At 36.9% G+C, this 27,204-nt stretch overlaps 1 protein-coding gene across 2 annotated transcripts in view; it reads right to left on the reverse strand.

The window, feature by feature from the left end:
* The window catches only part of dach2.L (dachshund family transcription factor 2 L homeolog), a 332,937-nt gene that overhangs the window by 82,350 nt on the left and 223,383 nt on the right, over window positions 1-27,204 (reverse strand). For both annotated transcript variants that reach the window (XM_018229136.2, NM_001095278.1), the window contains 1 exon segment: window positions 25,714-25,845. In XM_018229136.2, coding sequence (XP_018084625.1) covers window positions 25,714-25,845 — 132 coding nt within the window.

Consider the following 27,204-nt stretch of genomic DNA (forward strand, 5'->3'; position numbering starts at 1 on the left):
AGATGTAATTACTGCTTAGCCCTGCCAAAGCATTGAAATGTGCCCATTAATTCTGCAATTCCCAATCTGTCCATCAGTCAGTCATACTTACAAAATATGTCTGTCACTAGTTAGGTGAAGTAATCTTTTGATAATTATGTAATGAAAAGCTGACGATGTGAGACCTGTTCCAAAGTTTGTAAAACAAAAATAACCTACGGTACTATCAAAAGTCAATATGGTGTTAGGCTCAACAAATAACAAAGTGCCCATTATAATACCTGTTACTCTGTAACATTTAAATCCATAAAAGCCAAGCTTATAGAGGGGATAATTCTACTAGTTCTATTAATTAATTTTACTATTCCTAATGTCTGAACAGTGGCAGGGTATATCTACATAAAATCCATCACCAAGACACTAAAATATGAAGTCAGTCATTCTGTGCACCAAACGTTTGTTCCGCATACTTGCATTGATGCATGTGAGTTGGAACCTCCATACTGCTTACCTTGCCAGAAGCTGAAATGAAAGTGAATCAATACCACCAGACAACTCTTCTGTGTCCAGGGCAATATTTCTCAGTTGAGGCAAGGCCTCTCAATCATAATTATAGTTCATGCAACTTCTAAACACAATATAGGGTTCAAACCAGTGCTGCACAATATGTTGGCGGTCTAAAAATACTTGATGATAATAATTTATGACCTCCAAGGCAGTATGCAAAGGTTTTTTTCGCCTGAGATGCAGCTTGATTTTTGCAATATTTGCAGAATGAGAACTAAAGGGGGTACCATTGAGCCCCTTAGTTCTCTTTTTCTTTTTCAGTTGGTTGTTGTAAATGAGCCAATATGAATAGATATGTGTATCTAAATGTAACATAAAGGCAAAGTTATATGTCTCTTAATATAGCTTTACCTAGTCACACATATCATAGCAAGTTCTCTCTCACATATATATTTAAGGGAAACCTATACCCCCAGATGAATACTTAACCAACAGATCAAATCTTACCAAACTGGAATATCAGCATCAGTAAAATCATCTAATGATGTCAGAGCAATGACTTCTAATGATGCCACAGATATAATAATATACTACCCAGACTTTTATATGTATTCTAAAATGTCAGCGTAAAAGTTTAGATAGATTGTTATGTTGCCTTGTGTTGCTCCATCTCAAGTAATAAGTGTCCTGAAATATATAAGACTGTGTCATTACAGATAATATTTTTAGTATTAATAAGATGTACATTTTGAACAGACAATGGGAGACCTGAGTAATTACTATTACTACTAGCATACCCATTATTTAGCACTCTAAACCCTCCTCTAATTGATAATACTTGTATGCTCAGACTAACTTCAGCCATTGAGTCATGGAAGCTGGACAAAACATTAGTTTAATTGAATGCATATTATTTAGAACACAGACATTCAGTATCTTAAAGTAATGCGCTTTATTTAATAAAGTTTTCCATTTAGAATGATATTTTTATATATTAATTTTACTTAATTTTAATAGTCCATTTCGTTTGCCATCTTATCCATTATCTTGTGCATACAATCTTTTGGTGGAGAGCATGTTAATATAGGTGTATTTAAATTGGTTGAGAGTAAAAATTAGATTAAAACTGCTTATTTCTTGGTTAAGAGAGTTTAACCTCTGGTACTAAGGCACCAGCACAAGGCAACAATTTATACATCCAAAACTACCCTTAATAGTGGTACATATATTAAATATTTACATTTTGGAAACAGAAAAAGGGACAATAATATTTGCTGCACCCATTTTTGTGGCAACATCCCCTAATTACCATGTTTATTTTACAAAATTCGGCAGGTTATGAAAGTCTGAACACATTTCTGTAGTTTTTGTTTGTTATTGCAGTTTTGCTAATGAAGGCAAATTGCCCTTTTACGTCACAGTTTTCCCAATAGATCTGCTTATAAATTGTTATAATTGTTTCTTTGCTTATCTTAAATTGTTATAAAAGTATCTCAGTGCACCTGCTACATATTTTGGGCTCTCTGCCAAAAGCCAATTAAGTTAGGAACTTTGTATCTTTTTCTGGCTGTTCAGTGCAGGAGATCAAAGATAAATTTGGGATATTTCAGTAACAAACACGGGACTGCAGGTTGAGCTGTCAAAATCGGGACTGTCCTGCGAAAAACGGGACAGTTGGGAGGTATAATAAAAAGGGGGCTAAACATTGTGTTTAACATGCAAAGCAAAGGGCCCTTTAATGATGGCCTGACCTACTGCAGACAGTAATTCAAGGAATCCCTGTGTATGCAATGGATAATACATGTCTCTGTGTGCCATATGAAAAGCTCTAGCCAGTGAAAGCCTGTTGAATTACTACAAATGTAAATGCTAAAACAAGCTATGTGTATTATATCATCAGACAGTCCTTGAACACTGTTTAGATAAATAAATATTATTAAAGTGGAAATTCAGCATTATTACTTCTGATCATTTACTACTTTGGATCCATCACAATTCTCGATTAAAACTAAGATAAACGTCATTTAGTCTGCTCTCTGCACATTTCAGTTGCTATAATTGCCATATCTTTGTGTTCTAAATGAAAACCACCTTGTTTATGTTTTGAAAAAATATTGACAGCTTGAGTCCTCAAACCAATGCCCAGTAACAAATTCCAAATGTTTTGTCGCATTACTTCTGAGCAATACCATCTGCCAGAGGTGGCATTTCATGGCTGTTTACCCTGACTCCCTCCAAGAATTCATCTGCCACTGCCTAATGCTGCCTGAATAAAGGGGATTAAGACTCTGATGCAACAGAGACTATTGATAATTTGGTATAATTGGGAAGAAATGAAGATAAATGAGGTTGAGGATGGAGAGGCAATTAGATGTGCCGCCAGTACAGCTGTGTTCCCGGTCTAGCTCCCTTGGCCTTTTCTTCAGTAAGGTACGTGAAAATTAAACATAATGACAAATATACCCTCCCCTAAGCACTTGCAGTTTTAAAAAAAGACTTAAAGAGACAATTGAAATGATTGCTTTCAGTTTGGTGAGCAGTGCAGCACCAATTGCTTGAGAGTAAAGTTACAAATTTAAATAATGCATTCAAATAGCTACAGTTTAATCCTTTCCGTTTTTCCTAAACCATCTTCCTTCCATAAGGTGCTGTTGTTACTTTGTGAGGTCCAGACTGCAGCTACAGTATGTGCAAAAATACCTTCTAGATCATGCTATGACCCAGCACCAGCATCTATTTAAGTAGACCTTATAAGAGGAGTTCAACATCAACATCTGTCTGTATCTTGCTAGTGTATTTTGAGGCCTGCCCATAATATGTCCGTATATTTCTGTTTCTGTCATCCAGAAACCTGTTATCCCGAGAACTACAAATTCCGGGTAGGCCACATTCTGTAAACAGCAAGCACACTGGCCCGCTGCTGTTGCAGGTACTTGCAAAAAATTTTAATGCGGAAATATTAACTTTTTTTTTACCTACAACAGCAGCCTTGTGTGCCAGTGTGCTTGCTTTCTACAGATATTTGGCAGTTGCTGTTACATCTATCACTGGGCACCAAGCAACTTTAGACTTACTTATAAAGTACAGGTATGTGAGAGCTCTTTCTATGCACATTTTGTAGGCTCCATTATAGGCAAATAATTCAAATTTTTAACAATGATTTCCTTTTTCTCTGTAATAATAAAACAGTACTTGGTCCAAACTAAGATATATTTTATTCTTATTGGAGGGAAAATAATTCTATTGGGTTTAATTAAAGTTTAAATGATTTTTAGAAGACTTAAGGTATGGAGATCCAAATGATGGGAAACCCCCTTATCCAGAAAACCCCAAGCAATTCTTGATAACAGGTCCCATACCTGTATAATAATATAGCAAAGCTACAGCCCACATTAAAATAAATTGAATTATTATAAGAGCCTATATGTCTGCTGCTCTCTTCATAAAAAAACAGTTGCATAGTTTCAGCACATCAAAAAAGGACACAGTAATATCAAAAAATATGGCAATGAAGAGTTATCACTGTTTATTCAGTCATTCTTACTATGTTAAAAAGGCTGCCAAGTTGTGGCAGTAAAAACAGATACACTGGACAGCTCGGTGCAGACATGGTAGATAAAAATATTTGATGTGTGATATAGAATAAAATCACAGAAAATGAAAATATTTACTAATTTCTACAGTCGTACAGACAACACAGCTTGGCAAGAGCATCACTTTGTCTTTCAGTGGGGCTTTATGGCAGTGGCACTAAACAATAAAATGTCTTTCAATATTATTCATGCAGAATTCACATGAGCAAATGAGATGTATCTTAAAAGTAAATGCTTTGTTGCAGTAAAAGATCTAAGTCAAGTGCCTGCTTTATTTTACATGTATCTATAACTTTCCCCCTTTTTTATTTAAAGTAAAAGGTCTTTCATGTGAAACCTGCACGCCTCTGTCTGTTTCCAGTACAAGAGGTATCTTTTCAATATTGAAAAGATGGAATTATTAAATGTATTGCATAGAAGCAACAACACATATACCAGTGTCAGCAGGGTGGGTGATGTGAAACTAAGTGAGCTATTTACTATTTGGATGTTTCTCTTACAAATCAATTGATCTCTTTAAAATCCTAAGAATTCGACATTCATAAAGTCACAAAAAAAAATCTAATAGAAAACTTTGCAAGTAAATGCAGATAAGATCCCATAGAAGTCAATGGAGGCTACACTTATTCTATTGGACTCTTTTTTAGCCATTGGTACTTTTAGAGGTTTTCACATTTTGATTTTTTATTATTACAGGAAAATTTTGATTTTTAAAAATCTGGAGTATTTGAATATATGGGAGACGGCTTTCTGGATAACAGGTTTACCTGTACCATCAAAACTTTGCTAATGGTCACCTTGTCTATATCAGGATTCAGACATTTGAGCATTTTTGCAGTTTTATCACTATCACTCTGAGACCCTTTAACATTTTAATACAATATTGGTGGCCCATATCTCTGTAAGCCTACCCCTGAACATTTTAAGGGACAACATACATGTGGTAAACATCATCAGTGCGTGTGAAGAAAGGCATTCATTGTGATGGATACATATGTTTGGCCTAAAGCATTCTAAAGCTGAAATAAGCAATTTATTGTGTATGACAACATGCTATGATGGCTAGCAGTCAGAGGGCAAGTTTAGCCATCATCAACTTCCAAACAAATGTTGCTGATTGCCAGCTGCTTGATTCAAGAGTGGGTATCTGAGCTGATACTCATGTATCTACATCTACAGGGGGTTGTAGAATAAAAGTGATTACATCATTGAAAACCGTGGGCCTGTATTAGAAAGCTAAAAAAACGTATACAATCTCAGTCTAAAGCAATCATAAGGGGGTATTTACTAAAACTCAAATTTATACATTTTTTTTTATTAAAGCAAAGTCGACCTAATTCCCATCCACGAATTTAACTTATTTATCAAAAAATTGGCATGAAAAGCCGGTGCTGGAAAAGTCTCAACAAAAATGTGCGATAATTGAAATTGTACGACTTCTTTGCGTTGTTGCCCAAAAAATCTGACTTTTTCGGATTACTGTACAAAAACCAGCGCAGATCACAATGCCAAGAAACATCTTCAATTTGTAAAAGGGACATCTGCCTTTGACTTTTGCATGAAATCGACAGGTTTTAGCTGGAGTATTTTCGGATTCTGATTTTTAGCAGCTTTGGGGTATAATAAATCTCTAAAAAAAAGTTTTTTTATCCCCCTAAAAAACTCAACCAGAAAAAACGGAAGCTTCATAAACAGGCCCCATGGAGTTGCAGAACTATCATTGGAAACTGCAACTTAAAGGTTTTTTATTTGATTTTGGTTTCATTACATTTCATTTTGGTAAAGAGATTAACGCTGTTTATTTAAAGACTCTGGATTAAGTTTTGCATATTGCAGACCTCACTAAAGATGGCCATACAAGGACTGATAAAAGCTGCCCACAGACCAAGTCGGCAGCTTATCGGTCTGTGTGTAGGGCCCTCTGACGGGCTTTCCCAGTCGATATCTTGCCAAAAGGCGAACAGATGTTGATCAGGCAGGATTAAAAATCCAGTCGGATCTCGGCTGCATCTATTCATTGATGTGGTTACGCGATTCGACCGCAGTGTTGGCTACAATATGATCCGATCATTGGGCCCTAGGGTCCAAGATCAGATCAGCCCGATATCGCCCACCTCAGTGTGAGCATATCTGTGAGATATCCGCTTTTCTGTCGAAATTGCCAAACCAGAGGATATCTACTTGTATGGCCACCTTATGGCCTCAGGCACACTGAGCAGGTGTCTGACATTCAGCCTGCCTCATTTTTCAGTATGCAGTACAATGCACATAATCACCCTCAACTCTTGAGTTGAGGACCAGTTAAGTTAGAAGTAGAGACTGAGTTCTGTTTTACTTGAAAAAGTAGAAAATAAGATACCAACACAGTAGAACAGATCAAGTGGGGTGAACCCTGTATGTTTATTATGTGAACATGCAACATTCCGGGTGCTTGCTCCTTCATGACAGAGACAAGGATGAGCTGGTGGTCCATTTCAAAATGTTAACTGAAAATCATTTAATTAGCTTCTAAAAGTGTCTCAATAAATGAACCCTTACATTTGCATTAATGATGTATCTGGACTCATATATTCAATAAATGTATGGCCGGAGGCTTTGTGAAGATATATAAAGTACAAAGGTTACACCTGAACTCAAGAGCTGGCCACAATACTAATCATATTGAAAGCTCAGTACTTCAGGTGGGCCTGAAACCCCTTTGGAAGAGGTGAAATTTCCCCCCATAAGATATATTTGACTTTCCATTGTGTTATGATTGTAAAATAATCCTCTGCTCAGATCTCAGAGGTGATCCAATCTCCCAGTATTAATTTGGCCTGCAGTGATTTATTAGAGGAGAAAATAGTAACAATACATTTTAATCTAAAGGGACTAACTTGTTTATGGAGTATAATGTCCCCCACTTTATTACTTTACGTTACTGGAGAACATTTTAACAAGGTATTCAGCCTAGTGAATAATAGTAATCATTTTAATTGCATGCTATTCTTAATTAAACTTTCTTCCTTTTTCCCCTTTTACAAAGCAGAACACATCGATTTTATCATGAAAAGGACAATTATTTATTACTATTCCAGAGTAAAACAAAAAAAGACAATGGAAAAATATTATTTGTGGAGTGGAAATTTTCACTAAAGGTTATTTTCATATTTGTCTTAACTAGTCTCATTGTTCTTTGCTCACATCTAATGTCAATAAAATGAAAAATGATATAGATTTAGAAGGACTGTGGTCTCAGTATAGCATCTCTCATATTATTATTCCAGTATCATCTGTTACAAAGTAAGACCAATTCCCACATCTAATTACAAACAGGATTTCAGAGTCATTAAACAAAATACATTTCCATTAGTGCTGCTGTAAGAAGATAGGGGGAAAATGAAGATTAGTTTATACTGCACCTCTGCTTTTCCTGGGTTTTAAGACAAAGAATCTTCTACTGAATAAAAAGAAAAACTGTCAACTGTCAAAATATTATCAGCTGGTGCGAATGTCTGCATCACATTCAAGACATATTCAGAAATGTATGGAATTTCTGTGTAGAAATGGAGACTTTACAATAGCATTTGGCCTAGTTTCCATTGGGTGAACCTCAGTAATAATTACTTGATACTTGATTAAGAACACAATTATTTTAAGTAAATATTTGTCATAAAAACGTCATTTAAATCTATGCATAAGATTAACTAGGTTATAAAGTGAGTTTTTAGCATCAAGCTATATTTGTTGTAGGTTTAGAACGGATCTACAGATGCTATGAATATCAACCTGTTTTGAGAGAGAATACCTGGGAATTATCTTTCTGATCCAAGTCCATATTGTGTGATGGACAACAAATTTCAAATTGTTAAGGTGTATAATTGTTGCTACAGTAATAGTTATAGCTGGTTATTTTTCTTTAACTTTATTTACAGTTATCATGAAAGTATGGGTTTTAAAATTGCTACCCCATTGGCTAATTAAACCTATTATGGGTGCAAAACCGGGCAATGATTCTGCTTGGAATACTCTTTTTTTAAAGATAAAAGAATACGTTCTGCAGGGTTCTGAAAAAATAGCTTTACAATAAGTTGCGCAGGGTTCTTAAAACAGCCTAAGGGCTCTTACACACGGCCGTTCCGACCTGCGCTCCCCTGCGTTCCGTTTTTTGGCGTTCAGCCGCAGGGGAGTGCAGGAATAGACGCAAGTCATTATTTGAAATGGGGCTGTACTCACTCAGGCGCGTGTAGGCGCCGAACGGGCTCTTACACACGGCCGTTCCGACCTGCGCTCCCCTGCGTTCCGTTTTTTTGGCGTTCAGCCGCAGGGGAGCGCAGGAATAGACGCAAGTCATTATTTGAAATGGGGCTGTACTCACTCAGGCGCTTGTAGGCGCCGAACGCAGATTCAGACGCAACATGCTGCATTTTTCCTGCGTTCGGCGCCTACACGCGCCTGAGTGAGTACAGCCCCATTTCAAATAATAACTTGCGTCTATTCCTGCGCTCCCCTGCGGCTGAACGCCAAAAAACGGAACGCAGGGGAGCGCAGGTCGGAACGGCCGTGTGTAAGAGCCCTTACAGTAAGTTCTGCAGGGTTCTGAAACCAGCTTTACAATAAATTCTGCAGGGTTCTGAAAAAACAGCTTAACAATAAGTTCTGCAGGGTTCTGAAACCAGCCTTACCCCAAGTTCACAGTTGGAATTCTCTGTGCTATCTGAGTCTATATTATATTTACCAGGCACTTGGTTAGTTGCAAACAAGTAGGACACTACTTATCAGTATATTAATAGTGTCTTGATTTTTTTAAATTGAACACGAGTTGTTTGGGCAAAAACACTTCAATCATTTCTTTACTACTCACGGACAATATAAGTTTTGTAGTATAGATCATAATAGGAGGAATCAGTGACGGGCCAGGTCTGTCAGTTGCCCCACGCAACCCAGCTGGCCATTGGTAACTTCGGTCTGCGGGCAACCGAGGACACGCGTGCGTAACCGCGCGTAACCGAGGACGCGTGTGCGTATCCGCGCGTAACAGAGGACGCATGTGCGTAACCGCGCGTAACCGAGGACGCACGTGCGCAATTGTGCGTAACCGTGCGCAACCGAGGACGCGCGTGCGCAAAGCACTTCGACTTCACAGAGCGCACCCAATGTGGTTACATTTGCCGGACTATGGGTAGGCTGCATATATAAGGTAATTGCCCCATGTGCCTACCCCTACTTCCGGCCCTGGGAGGAATATAACTTTTACTTGATGTTTAAGTGTAAACCCACTTAGATTGTAAGCTCTACAGGGCAGGGACCTCTTTCCTACTGTGTCTCATCATATATCACTAAACTCTTTGTCCTGAATTGTATTGTGTTTATTGTCTGACTTGTCCTCCCTCAGTGTACTTTTATTTATATTGTACTTGTATGCATTGTGCGGGACTGTAGCTCCTTAACAGCAGTTTACAAATAAATGTATACATACATACATACATAAACAGGTTTTTAAATCTGCAGAAAGTTGTTTACTTAATAGCAGGCTTAGTTTCCCTTTAAATTATATTTCACAATGTAAGTTAATGCTATTGTCTTACAAAACGTTAAGATCTCTATAGGAAGATGGAGGTTGCTTTATGCTATATGTATTCGTTTTTACACTTTCCAGAAATGGCCATGGAATTAAGTGATGGTAAAACCATAAGGAACAAGCTTATTGTACTACCAAGCTATTATTATAATAATAATAGTAATCAGCCTATGGATTGTTCCCTAAAAAGTTGACAGTTAGTTATGGAAATGTATACAGGATTCTCCGATTAAAACTCCAGGTCCCACGCATTCATTATAATAGATCCAATACCTGTATTAGGGATCATATTGAATTTATTTTAAAGGAAGCAAATTGCTAGGAACCTAAGCCCTGGCAATGAATCAGTTGATGCATATTGTGTGACAGTACAACTCAACTCCCAGAAGGAATGGTTCTGCTCACTGTGACAATCCTGAAATCACACTGCCAGCTGTACATTGAGCAGGCTGTCATCCACTCCAGATGCAAAAATGTTATCTAATCAGCTTCCATTACATTATGAGCTTTGCTATGTGCCAAATGCATATTTTTATAAGTAGCAAGACAACTCCCAATCCTACAAATAAACACAGCCACTTCAGTGATATACTGTGCTCTCTGTATGCAGCCTGTGCATAAACAGCATTCATATTAATTGGAGAATAAAGGCAACACACACTTGAAACCTTCACAGAGGTTGAACTGGATTCAATTAACTGTATCTAATCAAAGAAAAATAATTGTATTGCACCATATGGAAGCCTTTGTACTGTTTCTTTTCTCCAGTTTTACATCTGGTAATTTCAAATATGGTTGACATTTCAATGGACAGAGATATTAGGGCTCATTTACAAGTACCCGTGTGCAAAGTGTACATTCGGACACACATCGTGTCTTTAAGGGCAATGGTAAACCAGGAGATTAAAGGGGTTGTCCACCTTTTCTCACTGCTACACAAAAAATCATAGATTATGTTCCCCTGAATATGATAATGTGTGTTATGCATAGTCTGTGTACCTATGTGGCTGAATATGCTGTTTTTAACTTACTGTAATAGCTGCAGTTCACACAGAAGCATCAGAGAAAGTTTTCAGGGGGAGGAGCATTTCTTCTCTCTGCAGTGTGAGTCACATGGGAGTGTGGTGACATCATCAGCAAGCCTTTTCCCTTACTATTCACTGATTGACTAGCAGAAGAAGCCTTTTCATTGGCTGTGTTTCTCTTGCTTCAGCTTTTTTTTTTTACAATAGACTTTATTGAAACTGCATCATGTTCGTCTTAGCATTTCATGTTGGATTTGATGAGACAGAAATGTGCAGCAGCTTTATAAGGTCCTACTGCTAGTACTGCTAGGAACTCTGAGTATCACTCATGTATTATAAGGGATAATGTACCCCCTACTGTAAATGATAAGGATATTAGAAGTCACTGAGGGGTTGTTCTGTGACCATATAAAGGCACAAGGCTGCAGGCTGAGTTAGACGGGACTGTGAGTATCACTCATGTGCTATAAGGTATAATGTACCCCCACTATATCTATATATTTCCCTTCCCACCCCCTTCAGTAGAGGGGGAGTGAGAGAAGTGACTGGCCAGATTTGGGGGTAAGTGAAGCAGCATGAGGAAGACAGGAGGAAGGCATCCTCAGCTCCAATGGAGACCTCCTTTCCCGGCTCTGAGGCCGGTTGCTAATGATGTTGTTAGGCGCTGCTCCTGGGTGACTTAGTTTGTTAGTGCGGCTCGGCGCTGTGCTGCCTCACTCCCATCCAGAGGCCATAGGAGTAGGAGGAGCAGCAGCCGCCAGACTGAGCACAGCACAGAGTTACACAAACCCCGGACGGATCTCCCGCACTAAATGTGACATTGGAGTTGGGCTACTAGGCAGGTGCGCTCTCTGCTCCCCGCTTCCCCGGATACTTTTTGGGGGGCTCCTGGATCATAATGTTATATTGAGGCTGTGAATTGCGAGGACCTCGTGCGCAAATCGGATAAGGAAGAAAAAAAAAAAATGTGCGCATGCGCATATCTAACTGAAGCCGCTCCTGCACAGTGTGGTTACATCACATTTTCAGCGCATGCGATAACGCGTCTGAAGCCGATTCTGCCCAAACAGCGTTAGGAGTCATGCTGAAGAAGAGGCAGGCTTACTGGAGGGTAGAGGGGATCACCGACACCCTCTGTCCCTTGCGGTCCGCAAGATATGCGATGTGGAAGTCGGAAGAGTTATTCTGGAAATATCTTTGAAAAGTTAAGTTTCACTTAATTAAAGTATATGGCATTTATGTTTATATTAACTTATTTAACACATATGACAGTAGTTCTTTTCAAGATGAACCACCCCTTTAATTGCTCGCTAATCTCCTACAAATGCTTTCCCTCTGTGAACAATATAAATTGTGTTATCAAAGATTATTGTGGGCAGGCCTGGATTTGTGGCGAAGCCACAAAGGCCCGGGCCTAGGGCGGCAAAATTTTAGGGTCGGCATGCTTGCCAGCAGCATCCTAAAGTGTATGGGGAATGCAGTGTTCCCCAGCGCTATGACACGCTAGGACCCAGAGGCCTCAGGGCGCCCGGAAGTGAAATCCGGTGCTGATTGTGGGCAACTAATCTCCTAGTATGCCTAGTATAAGTAAGTGCAAGGGCAGGTTTGTTATAGTCAGTCTAGGAGTGAAAGACAGGATCAAAGGTTAATTAACAGAGCAGCCAGAGGCTCTAACAAGGAGGGTTAGTACCCTGTGGTAACAAGGCCACCACTGTAGGGATTTGAGGTTTAATGTAATATGTGTGGTGCAAACCTAACACTAACCCCAACTCAAAAACATCATAAACCATTTAAAACTAATTGGCTGTGGGAGCAATATGCTCATCAGCAAGGAAGGAACTGATAAGCCAACAAATGGGAAAGTACAAAAAACAGGCAAAGGGATTCTGTTGTGGGAAAACATGTTTTTTTACAAAATGCATCAGTTAATAGTGCTGCTCCACCAGAATCCTGCATTGAAATTCATTTTTCAAAAGCTTAAACAGATTTTTTTATATTTAATTTTGAAATTTGGCATGGGGACACATTGCCAGTTTCCCAGGTGCCTCCAGTAATGTTTATTTATTATATTTAAAATATTTAAAGCATGGGACCATGCAAAATGACGTGAAATAGCTACCTACACACTACAAAACACACTTAGTTCAAGAATAAAACAGTGGAATTTAGTAATACAAACTATACCATAAAAATCATGACAAAATCGCTTTAAACATATCTGAAAGTTAATATTTAAGCATGGCCAATGTAATATTAGATTGATGCAGGGAAAAAGTGAATGTCTAAGGCCCAGTCAAAGCTCTGGTCTCAAATCCAGTTGAGAATCTTTAATTCTATACAGGTATGGGATCCAGAAAGCTCAGAATGTATGTATTAGATGTTATGTCTGTAGCAGTATGTAAAAGCAGAATAGTTAACAGTTCAGACTTTATTGACAATATTTTTTATATTAAAATAGCTCTGAAACATATATGTGGTATTTCGTTTTTGTATGTTTGTATGAGCTGTGTCATCTAAATAAGCCTGCAGCCTGCATTTATATTTATTAAGACTTGCTTTTGAGACATGCGTTTCCTTCAGCTCAGGCAACTTGTGTGACATTCCAAGAAGGAAAGAAATTTATTCCATTCTTTAGTCTTGTCATCTTCTACTAGTGCAGCAAAATAACAGCCTAGGCATCTTAGTTTCCAGAATAAAAGATCTACCTCTTCTGACATCTGAAGCACTTGAAAATGTAGAAGAGAAAAGTAAAAAAAAAATGCTGACCGTGTAATAGCTGGGTATTCATGGTGGGTGTAAAACATGAAAGGTTACAATATGGATCTGTGCCTACGCATTTCTTTTCAAGTTCGGATGCATCCTCCTGCTTCTGCTAACTCGGCAGTCATATAGCTGACAGATTTCTGGGTTTTCTTAATAATGCATAGGATTTTCTTTTAACTTGTCAGTGCAAAAGTATCAATTCTGCCCCTGTGTCGTTTGCGATGCTGATTTTCTTTGACAGCGTTCCATTAAACCAATGAGTTTTCTCCCTCCTGATGGTTTCTTAAATATTCCTCTGAGTGATGTATTTGTGTTTCTTAAACAGATTGTAAAGGATGTTTGTATTTATGAGGAAAGGCTTCACTTCAGGTACCGCAATGCAAAACAAAATAAAAACACAGTTTACAAAAAGGAACCTATTTGCTGTGCAAATGCCACAAGGCATTTTTCTTCTTCTGTTTCATTTTTGTTTTGGGCCTTTGAGAATATTCTGCACTGGAAATTAGTCAACAGCGGAGTTTACGTGTTGTTTTTCACTTTAACTACCAAAGGAAATCCTGAGGAAAAGATAATCGTGTATGCCTCGCAGCAGAGAGTGCAAATTCTCAGCAGAACAAAAGGAATACTTGGATTTTCCAGATAAGAGGGTCTTTCCATAACGTGAATTTTCATAATGTGAACACCATACCTTAGGGTGATGGACCATGGAACGTTTTTTCTCCCTTACTAAGTCTCCTCCAATGTAGGTGACAAAGTACATTTGTATTGTAGTCAGTAAAACATTTGAATTGCATAATCATGTTATTTTATTTTTTACAGAAACAAGGCACGTCAGTTGGGGCAGCTGTTGCATCCTTGTGTGCTAATATCTACATAAGCTAGAGAACCATTTATTTCTGCATTGCAGATTCAGCAATAACATCTGTTATATCTGAGGTTTCTGATCTGAGGGAGCAGTACAGACATTTATAAAAATGCTAGAAGACGCACAGGCCAACCAGTGAAGTCCATGATGGATATTAAAGGAGAACTTAAACCCCCCGTACCAAAAGCCCCCCTTAACTGCCTGCCATTGGTTCAAGCTGGATCAAATACACAACTCAAATTTTTAGGTTTAGGTCTAAAACTTTTTGGGTGTAGATTTAAAACTGTTATGCTCAGGGTTGGACTGGACCTGTGGGATATCGGGAAAAATGCAATGGGCCTTCATGCAACCCACCAGTCCAGATCTGCTCCTCACAGCCAGCAGTTCCTCTGCTTCTTCCTGACCTCCCACCGCCCGATTGTATAAATAAATTATGTGCAATAAGAAGGTGCATATTGGACGGGGGGGGAAGGTTACAGAGGGGGATTTGCGGTGGGACCTGTGGGGGTGGCAGGGGACATGATGTGGCATGCCTGGTGGGGCCAGACTCCCCCCCCCTGGTCTGATGCTAGTTATGCTGAGTCGTTAAGAGCTGCCTAGTTAATGCAGACAAATGTTTCTGAGTACCACTAAGATTGGCACACTGCATAGTAGTGACAGCTTACTTACCATTGTATTAGTAATTGTAATTGTAATTTTCAGAAAGGGTTTTTCACGATGTGAAGAAGTGTAATTCTCTCCCTGAATCAGTCGTACTGGTTAATACATTTGATAGCTTCAATAAGGGGTTGGATACTTTTTAGCAAGTGAGAAATTATAGGGTTACTGAAAATACCTCTTAGTACCAAGCTGATCCAGGGACTGGTCCAATTGCCATCTTGGAGTCACTATGTTACTATATGATTAGCAACGCATGTTATGGTACTATACTGAGAATATTTGTTTTAGTCATTTAACATATAAAGAAGACCCCATGATGGCAGTGCCTGGATTATGGACTATTATGCTTTTTACAAAGAACCGTGGACTATGGTGAGATACAATTATATTGCACTATAGGATCAGGCCCACAAACATTTTGCTAATGACCTTTAAGATTGGTGCTGTGAACTATTCTTTGTAAAAAACACGTGAAATATGTCAAATCGTTTTGTTTCATAAAGAGACCCTTTTGACTTTAAACCTGTTGTGGGAAAACTTATTTTGAAGGTTAGTTCTGCTTTCTGAATGCATCCCACATATCTTTACTCAGTTTATGTAAATAAGCCTTCATGGTGGGACATTGTGGGGTATGAAGCATATTAAGTAGTAGGAATCTCAATGCTTGATAATAGCTGTGGGTTTCTTGAAAAAACATCCTATACACCAGCTCAGACCTCGCAAAAGCCCATTTGTGTGTGTGTGTGCGCGCGGGGGGAGGGGTAAAGAACTTCTTTTGGAAAAAAATAGAGAACTCATGAGCATTTTACTGCCTGTTGATAATTCTGACATTCCAGTAACATTCCACACTTATTTCTACCTCACCCTGACTTACATATAGCTATACATATAATGAGCTATACATATAATCACATATACTGTACTTTGATGCTGTACTATCATTCCTCTAACAATTATTCTACACTAACCATAAATGCCATTGATCTGAGAAGCTCTCCAGGAGCAATCAAGTTCCTAATGTACCTGTGCTTGAAGAATAAGAGAAGCCTTGGAAATTCTAGCTTGGTCTGACTTTTTTATTTTAACAAATCCCAAAAAAATGGATTTTGATAAATAACCCCCTTAAAGTAAATGAAGGGATCTTGAAAGACTTTTGGAAGCACCTGCATGCTTATACAAAACAACAAATAGATCAATAATCAACAATTTGAGTGAATTAATTCCCAAGAATTATTTATGAAATTATATTGATGGAATCCTTAATTAACTTGTGAATTCACTACACTTGCAGAGTCTGCAGAATGCTGTTATTTAATAATTTTAGCCATCTTGAGTGAATTCAAAATAAGTGATCAGCAGATCTGATATCCACTTGAGTAATTCATCGATAGCAGTTCCTTCTCTATGTCACTGATTTAGGTAGGTTTTGCTGATTGGAGTTTACAGTGAAGTTTTAAATGTCAACAAAAAAAAATATTGTTGATAAAAGCTTTGTAAATAATTTATCCAGGACAAAGAAATGGGTTATTTTCTATGTGTGTAGTATTCTCTCAAAAGATTTATGCTACATATACAGTATATCAGAAGACACTAAGGAGTTCCATGAAGGATTCAGGCGACAGACTACGGGCTTTTATATGAATCTAAGGACTTCAATCTTTAACCTAAAATAGTTTTGGAATTAGGGCTTAACATAACTAAATTAAATTGTAGGAAATTGAGAAATGCTGTCTTATAATTTTGCCCAAATATCTAAAACAGACATTTTTAAACAAATGTCAAAGAAACTCCATCTTTTAATCATAGGGTATAGCACTACAAAAAGTACAAAAAGCATTATAATGGCTGTAAATGTGATCACTTAAATAATGTTCTATTTGCCACATTGCTAATCAGCTGTGGAGATGTATCTAGAGATCTGTGAATAGGAATGAGCAGGTGGACATCCTTACTGTCCACTCTTTTGGTTATGGGAGGCTGCATCTTGCCAACAGTCTATGCTCAAGTATTGCCAAAGATATTATTCAATGTTTAGCAATTCAAATCTTAATAAGGATTTAAGCATGCAATAGAGAAAGTGAGATTTTATGTAAAACTAGCAAATAACATTTTTTCTATATTTCAAATGAATGATTGCTTTGTCTGTTGGAGCTCATTAAAATTGATTTAGAATTAAAATCTGCATACGGTAAAATGAAATAACTCATTTTTACAGGTGGAGTCCTTTTACTCTATGAAGCACTATAACTATGCAGCCGAATACCTTTTTATTATTGTAAGGAAATAGCTGCAGTTGATGCCTAGACTCCTATGCCCAATATGTACAGGTCAACTGCAGCCACCGACCACAATACTTTCTATCTGATCAGAGAGCAGGTTGTCATATGCAAAAAAATTCTTGAATCTAAGAAAATATTAAAGGATTCTGGGCGGCTGATTTATCCCATGATATGATTACTCTATTTCTCTAAAATCACAAATGCCTTGTAATATATTAAAAGATCTGAACAATCCATATAAAATATGAAAACCTCTAAAAAGCTATTTTTATAATGCAACCATTCCCCCCCGAAACGTTGATTCTGTTTGGTGGCATAATAAAAGGAGAAAGCTCCCTTACTGCAAAATATTGTATGTGTGCGGATCCGAAAATTTGGGTTTTCAAGGTAATTTTTTTGGTCAAAACTCACATTTTCGGGTTAGAAAAAAAACTAACGTTTTTTGTTTTTTGAAAAAAAAACTTGAATTTTTCGAGATTTTTTATACCCTGACCCCTGTAATAGCTGAAATCCGAAAATACACCATCTAAAACCTGTCTAGGTGATGTAGGAGTCAATGGCAGAGCTCCCTTGAACCATTTATAGATGTTAATAGCCTTCATGATGTTTGCGTTTTTTCGAGTTCATTTGAGGTATAAAAAACATTTGACCGTTGATAAATAACCCCCTTTTTGAAGTAAAATCGATTCAATAAAAAATAGAACTTGTTAATGGGATACTGTAAAGGGAAAAACATTTTTTCAAAATTAATCAGTTAATAGTGCTGCTCCAGCAGAATTCTGCACTGAAATCCATTTCTCAAAAAAACAAACAGATTTTTTTATATTCAATTTTGAAATCTGACATGGAGCTAGACATATTGTCAATTTCCCAGCTGCCCCAAGACATGTGACTTGTGCTCTGATAAACTTCAATCACTCTTTACTGCTGTACTGCAAGTTAGAGTGATATCACCCCCTCCCTTTTTCCCCCCAGCAGCCAAACAAAAGAACAATGGGAAGGTAACCAGATAGCAGCTCCCTAACACAAGATAACAGCTGCCTGGTAGATCTAAGAACAACACTCAATAGTAAAAAACCATGTCCCACTGAGACACATTCAGTTACACTGAGAAGGAAAAACAGCAGCCTGCCAGAAAGCATTTCTCTCCTAAAGTGCAGGCACAAGTCACATGACTGGGGGCAGCTGGGAAATTGACAAAATGTCTAGCCCAATGTCAGATTTCAAAATTGAATATAAAAAAATCTGTTTGCTCTTTTGAGAAATGGATTTCAATGCAGAATTCTGCTGGAGTAGCACTTTTAACTGGTGTGTTTTGAAAAAAACGTTTTCCAATGACAGGATCCCTTTAATGTTAATAAATAGGCCCCTAAGAGAAAACCCAAATTTGTGGGAAACCTTTACTTTCACTTTAATATAGGGCAGCAAAGTACAATTTCTTTTAGTTTGCGAAAATCTCACACTGTACATAAACCTATTGATGAATACTAATCACTGTATTGCCTCACCCAGCTAACTGGGCACTCTATAGAAGCACAAGCAATTAAGGCAGACTACTCTCTCTCTTAACTCTTGCCTCCATATGTAATAAAAGTAGGGATGCATCAAATACACTATTTGTGATTCGGCCAAATCCCCGAATCCTTCATGAAAGATTCTGGCGAATATCGAACAGAATCCTAATTTGCTCAGAAGCAGTAACCCATAGCAACCAATTTTGCTTTTAAAAAGACAACTGGTAATTTCTACCTGCTGATTAGTTGCTATGGGTTACTGCTCCTGGGCAAACATAGTGCCTTTAATTACATAACCCCTTAGGTCTTAGAGTTTCTCATACTAGTAGTTCATTTACTATGAAACCACATAGTCGAATCTTGAATTATTTTGTCCCATAAATAAATTATAAAATTCATTAATAATGAATAATTAAAAATTAGATTTAAAACAGATGCAACACATTAAAAACTAAACTGGCCATTTACAGGGGGTTTGCATTTTTTTCCTACCATCACCAGAATTTCTTCTTCATAGGAAACAAATCACATAAAGATGATTTCAATATCCTCATCTCTTATCTCATCCCATCATATTGTACAGCATGCTCCAACACTGATTGACTGCAACATCTCCCATAATCTGCATTCACAAACTGCACAAATAATTCCTTTCCCCTGTCATTTATAGTTATCTGTCCAATTGTACTGGAGAAATTTTACTAATGGGAAAATTTGAAAAGCTGGTTCAGATACCTTCAGTTGATTGAGTTTAGACATAAAAATGCAAATTAACCCATTTCAGATAACTTAATTGTAATGATCTATACAGAAAGGACAAATAATTTACAGTCTAAACTAAAACAGTTTTCTCTAAAAAGCAATCAGTTGCAAAAGCATTTATTTCCAGAGTTAACAACTTCAGTAATTTATTTGTGCGCACCCTAGCAAGATCACACTACTTACTTTAGAAAGTGCAATGTACAATGGCAGTGGCTTGACACAATGCTACATATACATAACATTTTCTGAGCTATGATGCATAGTGAGGGGCGAGTTTGGGCCGAAAAATGTGCGAATTTCCAGCGAAATTCGCGAAACAGCGAAAAATTATTTTTCATTTTTTTTGACACTGGCAATTTTTCGTGCAAATTTCACAAATTTATTCAACAGTGGCGAATCGCGGGACTTCTCCACGAATTCGTGCCTGGCGAATAAATTCGCCCATCAATAATGATGCATACTGAATTTTGCCCTTTTATTGTTCAGAAAATGATGTCTCTAAACTACAATACAGCTTCTATCTATCTATTTAATCTATTGATCTAGCTATCTATCTATTGATCTATCTCTCATTCTCTCTCTCAATATCTATCTATCTATCTATCTATAGCTATCTAGCTAATCTATTGATCTATCTATCTACTGATCTATCTATCGATCTATCTATCTATCTCTCATTCTCTCTCTCAATATCTATCTATCTATATCTATCTTTCTTTCTATCATCTATCTATCTAATCAATATCTATCTATCTATTTTAAAGTATGTACTGTACTTATTTCTTGCTGCTGCACAATGTATTTTCTAATCAAAATGTTTAGGGATGCACCGAATCCAGGATTCGATTCGGGAATTCGGCCAGGATTCTGTCTTTTTCAGCAGGATTCAGCTGAATCCTTCTGCCCGGCCGAACCGAATCCAAATCCTAATTTGCATATGCAAATTAGGGGTGGGGAGGAAAATTGCGTGACTTTTTGTCAGAAAACAAGTAAGTAAAAAATATTTTCCCCTTCCCGCCCCTAATTTGCATATGCAAATTAGGATTCGGTTCGGTATTTGGCCGAATCTTTCGCAAAGGATTCGGGGGTTCGGCCGAATCCAAAAAAAGTGGATTTGGTGCATCCCTAAAAATGTTTAAATATTTAAGTAAAATGCACTCAAGATACAAATATTTTTCACAAAGAACCTACACTGTAAAGCATTTATGAGGACCCCTGTCATAAGGTCTGTGAGGTAGGACCAAACAAAAGAAAGAAACAATTTGGAACCAGGACTTTTTCTACACTGTACTTCCTACATTCCACATTAAAAGAAATGCAGGAAGGTTTTAAGAAAAAGGGGTGGTTAACCTTGAAGATAACTTTTAGTAGGTTACAGAATGGCCGGTTCTAAGCAACTTAACAATTGGCCTTAATTTTTTCTTTTTTATAGTTACTGAATTATTTGCCTTCTTCTTCTGACTCTTTCCAGCTGTCAAATGGGGGGGGTCACTGACCCCATCTAATAAACAAATGCTCTGTAAGGCTACAAATGTGTTGAATAATAAAAAGCAATTGCACATTGTCTCTAAATATTACTACATCATACTTAATTTATAGGAGAACAACCCCTTTAAGTTTAGCACTTCCCAATATTTTTAAGTTCATGGGCTCCTGCACCTTTCCAAGGAGTATAAAAAAGAAACATTGTGGCAGCTGCGAGTTCAGGTGATCGACAGAGTCCCAAGCTGCAAGAATCCAAAAAAAACAACTGTTTATAACAATACTAGACATTAAGCCTGTTAAATTAACGGGATCGACGGTCCGTGGGGCACATGCGCAGTAGCGCAATCCCACGGACACAGGGACTGGACGCAGAGACACTTCAACTTTATTATACAGGATAGTACTAACGACCAGTTACTCTGGAAAGGCAGTTGAAGGTGAATGAAAAAAACTAAAATTCTATCCTGTTATATTCATTAGTAAAAAAACTACCATCTGCAACAGGCATTCACACAATTGTATTTACAACTCCACAGCTGGTGAAGAAGGAATTCCTACCATGATGAAGAATGAATAGTAAAATCACATGATTTTTTTGGTAAGTATTTTATAAAATGGGTTTGAAGGGCGCTGCTTTTACATATTTATCCAAGTGCTCCAGCAGGTGGATTACTGGCATGGAGGGTAGCTTAGCAAATATTCTATATCCATATTCTATGGTTATACCTGTATATATGCTCTAATTTTATTTTAGCACTAAACTGTGTAGACTTCAAAAATGTAAGCAGTTTAAAATACTAGTTTGTATAGAAGAATTAGAATTAATTATATATCAATTATACATGACAGCAGAGACACAGCTACAAAATGTTTGCACATGTATTCAGGGGTTCCATGTTTATGTAGCCTGTTGTATTGCAGATAAGGGGTTATCCACAATGCAAATGGATGTGCAACATTTAGATCTACCTGATACTGATTCAGAACCTTTTATGTGGATATGTGGAGGACTTTAAACAAGAGCTAAAAGAACTTATAGAAAATAGGATTGCTCTTTAACAGAATCCATACAGAAGCCCTATATAGTAAAAATAATACATTGGTAAAATTAATTAAAGGATTTAGCTGACTTTAACATTCTCTACATCCTATTTTAAATAGCATAAAGTTTGTTTTTAAAACCACACATTTTTCTTATTCTTATTTGTCTATAAAGTGTTGCCTCGCTCTCCTTGACTGATGCTTGAAGCAGGGACACTCATTTAAAGCAGCTATTGTGCTGTGTTCTTTGTTAGTAAAGAAGTTTCAAAAGGGTCTACATCTTCAAGTAAACAGGCAACTGAAAGCCGTGTTATAGTATTAAGTTATTAAATGCACGCCGTTGTATATTTATGATTTGACAAGTACCATTATAATCATTCAGGCATTTATGCCCCACAAACTCTAAGCAGCCATAACCTCTGGTGATGTATTGCAAAGCTCCAAGAGCAATAGTACATAGACTAATTTCCTAGAACAATAAAACACAAAATTTCTCATTCGGAGCTAAATGAAACACGAAACGGTTGTTATTCATACTGAAATCTAGATGCAGAATCATGTTTCAGCCATTATCTCGGCTATTAAACACAGCCCCTGAATCAAAGATACTGTAGGTTTGCATTCAATGTGTTTTGTCCCTTGATTCTTTCATTCTTTTGGTTTTCAAGGATGCGGTAAAAAATAAATAATATAAACCATCCGTAGGAGTGTTTTCTGCACACAGCTTACCAAGCCATTCATATGTTAACGGAATAGGTCAAATGAGGCAGTGGCCTGCAGCAAATGTCAATGTTGTTATGCACTGAGTTATAAGCTTGTTTTCTTATTATTGCTTATAAATAAATACCTTATTATAGACATGCTTAAATCAAGATGAAATTGCCCAGTACATACACACAGGGCATTATTTAGGATATAACAAAAAAGCTTATTGCTTAGCAGTTTTATTAGCCAGCACTAGAACAAAACACATAAACGTATATATCTTCTTCATATAAAAAGACCACAGCATGAAAAGAGAATATAACCCATTTAGCACTGCAATCTCCCAAAACAGCCCTGCTTGCCCCACCTGCTCCCAAAAAGCAGAATAGCATAGAGTTTGTTTTTCTTTAACCCTTTTCCTAGGTATAGGTATGGGATTCATTACCTGGAAACCTGTTATACAGAAAGCTCCAAATTAGACTCCATTTCATCCAAATAATCCAAATTTTTAAAAATGATTTCCTTTTTTTTTCTGTAATAATAAAACAGTGCATTGTACTTGATCCAAACTATGATATAATTAATCCTTATTGGAGGCAGCACAATCCTTCTGGGTTTATTTAATGTTTATATGATTTTCTAGTAGACTTTAAATTATGAAAAGATCTCTTATCTGGAAAACCCCAGGTCCCATGCATTCTGGGTAACAGGTCCCCTACGTGTACTTCTTTGTCAATGGCGGAAGTGACTTTCTGTCAACAATGTAGTACCTATGTTTCCAGGTTTATGGGAAAGTGCGTTGATTAGCAATGTGTCTGTACCAAAGCACAACATAACATACTTGATTGCAAGCAGCAAATGGGTTAAAGAAAAACTCAGACAAGTCAAATAACCTTCATTTTTAGGGAGTAACATTATTTTGACCCCCCCCCCTCCGTGCCCTGCAGTAATAGCCCAGTCACCCAATGTCAGTATTTTCTCTCTGATTTTACCCACCCCTACTGAAAAGCATTGAAATGCACCCTAAATCTTCTGTCTATGGGAGTAGCAGATGTGGCTTGGGTGGAACTAGGGCAACTGCCTTAAAATAAACAAAGTGACAATTATAAGACAATGTTTTCAATTGGTAAACAAATAGCACCCAATATTCTTCTCTCATGCCTTCAAAGAACTAGTCTCTCGGCAGCAGCGAATTAAACAACTATACTATGCCTTCTTCTGAACGTTCTACTATTTGGAAGAGCTTCTGGGTAGGAATGAGTGATGTTTTTGCCTAATACTGATTCATTGTGAGTGATGAAACTTTTCTTGAATCTGCACTAGAACTTCAGGATCGATTATATTGCCAGGAAAAAAGTTGCATTGCTTTGTGCAAGAAAAAAAAAGGAGAAATGCTCCTTGATGCCAATGCAGCCTATTGACTCCTAGGCATTTGGTGAAATTTTAGCAATACTTTGTCATTTTGTGAAATTATCTTTTATAGATGACTTATATACAGATACAATATAATTATTATCAATTTGCATATTCACATTTAATTGAAAGCAGGGCTTTATCTGTGCAACAAACTGCATGATAAATTGTAATGTCCATAGTACACAAAGTAGGGCATGCATTATGCCTTATATAATGTATATATTTTAAGGTATAACATGACTATCACAAATCATTTTGCAGCCCTGCATACTTTATACAAGTAGAGACATCACTAGTATAAATCCTTAGTGATTTGCAAATTTAAGTAAATTTCTTTTGTGGATATATTTTCCCATATATATAAATCAAGCTTATATGGTGAAGACATTTTCCCTGCCTTACATTCTGATTCAGACATACTATAAATGTAGACTGAATATAGGTGTACTGATGTTTTTTTTTCCTAATGTGTAGTTACCATAGCATTTAATAGAATGTCTGCTCTGTATTAGTAGTTTTCAATTAATTGCAATTCATATGTCCCCCTAACCTCAAAGATATGTGCCTTAATTTAGTTCTTAGGTTGGTTTAAAATTCATGGGAACATCATCTGAGCTGAAAGCTTGAAAGCCAACAAATCAATATAAATTGATTGATTGAAGCTTGGAAAAGTGAACAAGAAGAAAAGGTCTGCCTTAATGGTGAGTTTTATTTTTTTTTAAAAAGTACTGTTAAGTACAGTCTTCTGAATAAAAAAGCAGTCTTACGTAAGACACAAAAAAGGATTGCCTCTTTGACTCCATATGGCGTTGAGTTGGAGATATGGTATTTTTTTTCGCCACTCCTTGATGACTTTATGATACAAAACAAGGCACAGTTATAAGCTTCCTAGCATACTAAATTATCTCTGCAATGGTCCTCCAGAAAAGATACAGTTGTTGTCGATAGATAGATAGATAGATAGATAGATAGATAGATAGATAGATAGATAGATAGATAGATAGATAGATAGATAATAGATAGATAGATAGACAGGCAGACAGATAGATAGATAGATGATATATAGATAGACAGATAGATACATACATAAATACATAGATAGATAGATGATAGATAGAAGATAGATGATAGATAGAAAGAAAGAAAGAAAATAGATAGAAGATGATAGATAGATAGTAGACAGATGATAGATAGATAGATAGATAGAAAGAAAGAAAGAAAGAAAGAAAGAAATATAGAAAGAAAGAAAATAGATAGATAGAAGATGATAGATAGATCGATCGATAGATAGATAGATAGATAGATATACATTTACACTTGTGATATGATTATTTTAAAATTCAGTTCTAGCAATTCTTATCACCCACAGTTAATAAGCCATGTTATTAGGTATAAAGTAAAGGCATTTAAAGAATAAAGATTTCCAGTTGCTGTGAACTACTACCTGAAGCTGCTGGCCTCATGTAGAGAACCCCAATATCACTACTTAAAACAAAATTTTACTGTAACGATTGTCAAGGCTGTCTTTATTGAATGGACGATGAGAAAATCTCCAGTACCTGCATTTGAGTTGAGTTCTTCATTCTCAGACTCGGTCCCATTCTGGCTGCCACTTCCATGAAGGCTGTTGATTGCCATCATCTTCATCTTTTGTAGTTTCATGGCCTCCGCCATAGCAGCAGCTGTCAGGCCTGGGAAAAAATGGCATTATCCAATATGATTAATCTGTTTCATCCCAACTACTTCATCTGTATTGTCACTTTCATTTAGCTGCATAACTATGAAAAGGACATCTATTTTTCAACACAAGGTAAGGGGTTTTAAGAGCACTAGACTGTTATTCCACCTAGGCAAATGAGTAAAAACAACAGGTTCTGTTGCTTTTCTGCCATTTTCCAAAGGGAGCTTTAAGGTTTTGGTTTCTGGGTAAAGGTTAGGTATGCGGCTTGATAAAAGGAAGCAGATATCAGAATTTAAATGTTAATAATCTATGCTAAGCTGCCACAGTAAGGGTTGTTTATACGCAGAGCAACATTTTATTGTCATAGCCTAGACATTCATTTATCTAGACTATGTCATATGGACTTATTGTTGATACTCACAAATGAATACTAGTTATCTATGCTCATAAAATGGAACATGGCTCTGCAGGCCACATTGGTGAAGATGCCTGCAAAGCCTTTATAGGATTATAAATGAGGGCAGCACAGTGCACCATGTAGTAATATGCTGTAGAAGGATTATTCTTGAACTCACATACTCTACTGGATCTTAGGTGTTTTTTACTTTGCGAGGGGTGTTCTACTAAGTAATAATAGTTGCTTAAAATTGGAAGGAATTTATTTTTGCCCAGGAAACATTAATCATTTTTACTTGCTCTTAAGGATATACAGAATAATCTGTGCATATTAAAAATATTATCTGTTATAGTATCTAATTGATTGTACTGTTCCCATCTCTTCATATTACTTTGAAAGCCTTCCTGTCAAAACTGTGAACAACTAAATTAACAAAAGGAAAGCACTCAGTGATCAAATTCTTGGGTTTACAATTAATTAAATGAAATGATGAGTCAGTGAACTGATGCATGTTTCAATATAAAAACAAAACACTTAATTACTATAACAGTCAACACATTGCGACAAATAATAAACTGAATTAAAATAATTGAAACGTTGCCTAGCTGGAAACATTGAATCAATGAAACAGAGAAACGAGCTTGCTGTTATTAGCTCAGGGTCAAATATGAGACACTAAACAAAGTCGATAAAACATCTGGAGAGATGAAAGACCCATATTGGGTATCACAGAAAATAATGCACTGGAGGCTCCAATAAAGGCAAAAATGCCCTCAAAGATATTATGTGTAACTAAGCATGCTATTGACTGCCAGTGTGTGCAGCACATTGTACTATATTTTCATATGTGTACATATGTGCAAGTGTCAAAGTACAACATTTGAATTAAACAAAAAATAATATAGAGAATAATGATCATTTACATTCCTAAACACAGTGGACAACTAGCACTTTTCTTGAGTCTAAAACCAC

Source organism: Xenopus laevis, chromosome 8L (assembly GCF_017654675.1).
Source record: "Xenopus laevis strain J_2021 chromosome 8L, Xenopus_laevis_v10.1, whole genome shotgun sequence".
NCBI lineage: Eukaryota > Metazoa > Chordata > Amphibia > Anura > Pipidae > Xenopus > Xenopus laevis.